General features: G+C 37.1%; 1 protein-coding gene across 1 annotated transcript; it reads right to left on the minus strand.

Moving 5' to 3' along the window:
- Positions 1-3,882: 3,882 nt before the first annotated feature.
- On the minus strand, positions 3,883-4,425 carry LOC108369517 (uncharacterized). The gene has a single exon (XM_017624640.1). The coding sequence runs from the start codon at positions 4,351-4,353 to the stop codon at positions 3,883-3,885; it is 471 nt and encodes a 156-aa protein (XP_017480129.1). The 5' UTR covers positions 4,354-4,425.
- Positions 4,426-4,742: the final 317 nt, after the last annotated feature.

The following is a 4,742-nucleotide window of genomic DNA, read 5'->3' on the forward strand; positions in this document are numbered from 1 at the left end:
ATCAGATTAACAGTTTGCCAACACTGTGTGAAATCCTGTTCATATTCACGGAGAAAAGTGGACGTTTTTGGTAAAGAGGCGTAGCACCTCCCATACTGACTGAAAGCAAATCCGTTTAGTCGTTTCCGCGTATTAATTTAGTTAAACTTTTTTTAACAGGTGGCAACTCTTCCAAAAAATTTGCCTATTTTCCACTGTAGGTCATAAGCTATCTGCTTGCAAAATTTCATGCAAATCCATTCGATCGTTTCCGCGTATTAATTTAATGAAACTTTTTTAACAGGTGGCAACTCTTAAGAAAAGTAGCCTATTTTCCAATCTAGGTCATAAGCTATCTGTGTGCAAATTTTAATGCAAATCCATTCAGCCGTTCCCGCATATTAAATAAATTAAACTTTTTAACAGGTGGAAACTCTTAAAAAAATAGCCTATTAACGAATCCGGCCCATAAGCCATCTGCGTACAAAATTTCATGCAAATCCGTGCAGTCGTTTCCGCGTGATGATTTCCCAAACATCCAAACATACAAACTTTCACATTTATAATATTAGTAAGATTAGTAAGATAAGCACGTTGCGAGGAGCATAGAAAAATTTCGATGAAAAAAAATTCAAAACTATCCTATCTTTTAAGTTAGAACCAACAATACACACCCACAAAATTTCAGTTAAATCGGTTAAGCGAGACACGGAATTTTTATATATTACGATAAGCACGATGCGAGGCACAAAAAAAATTTCGCTGAAAAAAAAAATATTTTTTCGCGGGTTCACAGCTATATTATCTTTTAAGTTGGAACCAACAATACACACCCACAAAATTTCATTGAAATCGGTTAAGCGGTTTCGGAGATTAGCGTAAACGAACACAGTGACACGTTATATATTAAGATAAGCACGTTGCGAGGAGCATAGAAAAAATTTCGATGAAAAAAATATATTTTTTCTCGGGTTCAAAACTAACCTACCTTTTAAGTTGGAACCCACAATACACACCCACACGTTGCGAGGAGCATAGAACAACTTTCGATGAAAAAATTATATTTTTTCTCGGGTTCAAAACTATCCTACCTTTTAAGTTGGAACTATAGATGTTGCGAACGTGGAATTTCAGACATCCGCGGATGCGAATGCGGATGTTTAAAAGCTAATATCCGCGGATGCGAACGCGAATGCGGATGTCAAATATAGTGAAAGCTCACATATGCGGACACCGATGGTCATCTTTTTTGTCCGCCTATGAGAGATGTCCGCTTATAGAAATTTCGTAAAAAATAAAATTATAATTCATACTTAAAAATTGAAATTTCGGGTTTCTAAATTAAAATAATATTTATTCTTCGATAGACAGAAACAGGATGAATTAAAAATAAATTCAAATCTATGGCGTTTTCTTTCCTACCGACAATTCTCATTGCCCATTGGTAACGAAAAGGCAACACTTTTTCTAGAAAAGAAAATATTTTTGAATATGGACTATATTCCTGTGTACATACACATATGTAGAAACGCAAGAGTCAACATTCGACTGAAAAAAACAAAACTAAATTGATCGCTTGTGAAAGCTTCGCGTCCGCTTATGGGAGAGTTTTTTGTTTCATAAGTGGACATTTTTGAGTGTCCGCGTTCGTTTATCGGAAAGTCCGTTTATGGGAGAGCATTTTGTATGGAAGAAAAACCAAAAATTGTTCGTTCCAAAGAATGTGTCCGCTTATTAGAGCGTCCGTCTATGAGAGCTTTCACTGTATTTTTAGAAATATTTTTTGGTGAGTACATTAGGAGATTTAAGTTAATAAAAAATGGAAAATTCAGTAATTTTAAATTTTTTTTTATTTAGTACCTAAATTAAAAAATTGGAACATTATATTTAAAAAAGAGTAATTTTGCTGCTTTTTCAGGTTACAGCCTGTTTCCTAACGGGTGGTAAATCAAACCTGCGCCATTAAATAACTACTCGCTCGAGGCGACGCACTTGAAAAACTTGAAACTTTACCAATTGTAAATTCTTTTCGATTGACGCTGCACCAGTTGAGAGGACTTCAGTTATTTTTTTTTTTTTGTTCAATAATTCGAGAATTGCGTCGGGGCGGCAAATGTCGCATGTATCCTCCTGACTTTCATCTTCACAATCTAGCATCATGACAAGATCGCTGTTTAAACACCATTGTGTTCGAATTTGGAGAACCAATTCTTTTGATTGTTTCAGAATTTGGAGAACCTGTTACGTCATCAGCGTTTTTCGTTTTAGTTTTTGTAATTCATTTTTAATCCTGTCTTCTGTGACTGGTTTGAAAAATGTGTGGTTATAGCGTCGCGACGTTGTGAATAGGTGGATATGGCTAATAAATTGTTATTTTGTAGGAATAAAAATTTCGAAAAAATTTCTATTTTAAAAGTCGTGGCTGCCAGCAGAATTAGTTTAAAATCTTGTTATTTTGTTAAAGAGGTACCCCTTTTTTATAATAATTTCAATTATTGGAATCACGGCCGATAAAGGTCTCAGACTTGCTTAATTCCTGGGTGACCTCCTGGAAATCTTCACCTGTAATGAATAGCTTGTAATAAGTTTTTTTATTAGTTAGCTGATCTTGGCTTTTCCTAGTTGGAGGCAGTCACAATTAATTACTCACCACTGTAGGTACCATAAGCCATCAAATCCGTTTTGTTGCTCCATTCAATGTGTTTTGATATATATTTTGAGGCATTTGCAATATTCGCATTTGCAAAAGCCCCGCATTGATGATTGCGAATGCCAAAGCGAATGCGAATGTTAAAATTTATGCGGAAGTTCCGTGGCTGCGTCCGATTTCACTGAAATTTTGTGGGTGTGTATTGTTGGTTCCAACTTAAAAAACAGCATAATTTTGAACCCGAGAAAAATATTTTTTTTATCGAAATTTTTTCTATGCCTCACATCGCGCTTATCTTCTTCTTCTATATATATAAAAAAGGATGTATGTATGTATGTATGTATCTATGCACCTACCCACTACTTTTTGGTCCAATAAATATTTTTTTATACACATACATGCAAACATACTGGTCTCCCCTCTCACTGAGTTATTCATGGTCCTTCGAGCCGGATATTGCGGCTTATTTTACATCTACTAGACGACCAAATCGTCTAGGGGGGCCGGTATGTTTAGACGCGACTGCTAACACCAGGCGCCTAAATGCATGCTATGTACTGCTGCATGTGCAAAAATTTCCTTCATTAAATTAATGAAATTTATGTACATGTACTTCTTAACTGCCATGTAATAAAACTTTCTTAAGTTATAATTTGATGGCAGTTCAAAATTTGCTCTGCCTAGTCGGATGCATCCTCCGGACACTGCTTCCGGAGCATTCTGCGGACTCTGCATGGCTTACAACCATGTGGAGGTGGTAATAATTGATTACCATTGGCCACAGTGCCTACCCACTACTTTTTGGTCCAATAAATATTTTTTTATACACATACATGCAAACATACTGGTCTCCCCTCTCACTGAGTTATTCAGTGCATGTGCCGCGGGCTTCCTGTATATGTTATAGGTAAAATTACCATTTGTCCAATGTCAGCAAAGTTTCCATCATTAGCAACTGCATCACGTAAATGAACGTATTCTTCAACGCGCAGCTTCTTTTGATTTAAGCGAATGAAAAGAAGACGTTCACTTTCGACTTTCGCGTACATGTCCACAATAAACGGTTGGAATAATTCACGACATTTTAAGATATGATTGGATTCATTTCCACGAATCATAATGCGGTTTGCATAATAATCCATGCAGGACACTTTCTTTGTCGTCGCTTCACTTGTACTGGGGTCGACTTGCCTGATGTTGAAATGATATCCTTCTTCTCCATGGGGAAACAGCACTGGATATTGGAGTGCATCTTACGATCGATGTGTTTCCGATACTCTCTGCACATTAGCATTTCGCCGGTGGATAATGATGTCACGTCGATCGAATTCGGAGCCAACTATTACAATTGCTACTATTACAATTGGAGCATTGAAGCGCCTTTCATGTTCACCAGCAGGAGCTTTGTCTGCTCTAATAACAACACTATAGTCATCTGATGGCATTTGATCCAGAGCTGTTTTAAAAAAGCGAATCAAACTGTTTTGTTCATGGAACATTGCCTGCAAGCTTGAAATGATCTCGCGTCGGATCCCAGAACTAATTGCGCAACGCTTGTCTACTTCCAGTGCATCATTTCCAGTGAAATAAATTTGCAGAAATTTCGCATCTTGTTGTGGCACTGCGAGCAATGAACCGATTTTGTGGTATATTTGGCCTTGAACTTTGAATGTTGGCATGTAACCGCCTTCAGATATAATTTTCGTTGCTCCAAACGAAGTCATTTGAAAGCAAGAGTTGTACTTGCGTATGTTTTTCAAAAAGTGGTTTGAAATAGGAGTTGTGCCAGAAAGGTAACTAAGTAGTGGTTCAGCTGCCTCAATTAACGATGGCAAAACTATTTTACCATTTGAACAACACATTCCTGGTGATTCCTTTGCAAACTTCAAAGTATGGCAATGCAAACAAACTTTATTCATCGGTCCAATGGCGACATCTGCATGATTTTCGTAGTCTCTGTTTTTGTCATAATTGTATGCCGCCAACATTAAATGTGTTCTTTCTCTTGAATGGGTCAATCGTGATAGATTAGTGCGAAGCCGTTCGTTGCGTTGTTCGGGATTTTCAGAATCTCTGGAGGTTGAAGCTCTCACATGATTTTGTTGTAGGCGAG

This window comes from Rhagoletis zephyria, unplaced genomic scaffold, assembly GCF_001687245.7.
Source record: "Rhagoletis zephyria isolate East Lansing unplaced genomic scaffold, Rhagoletis_zephyria_1.1 Rzeph_scaffold_03719, whole genome shotgun sequence".
In the NCBI taxonomy this organism is placed as follows: domain Eukaryota; kingdom Metazoa; phylum Arthropoda; class Insecta; order Diptera; family Tephritidae; genus Rhagoletis; species Rhagoletis zephyria.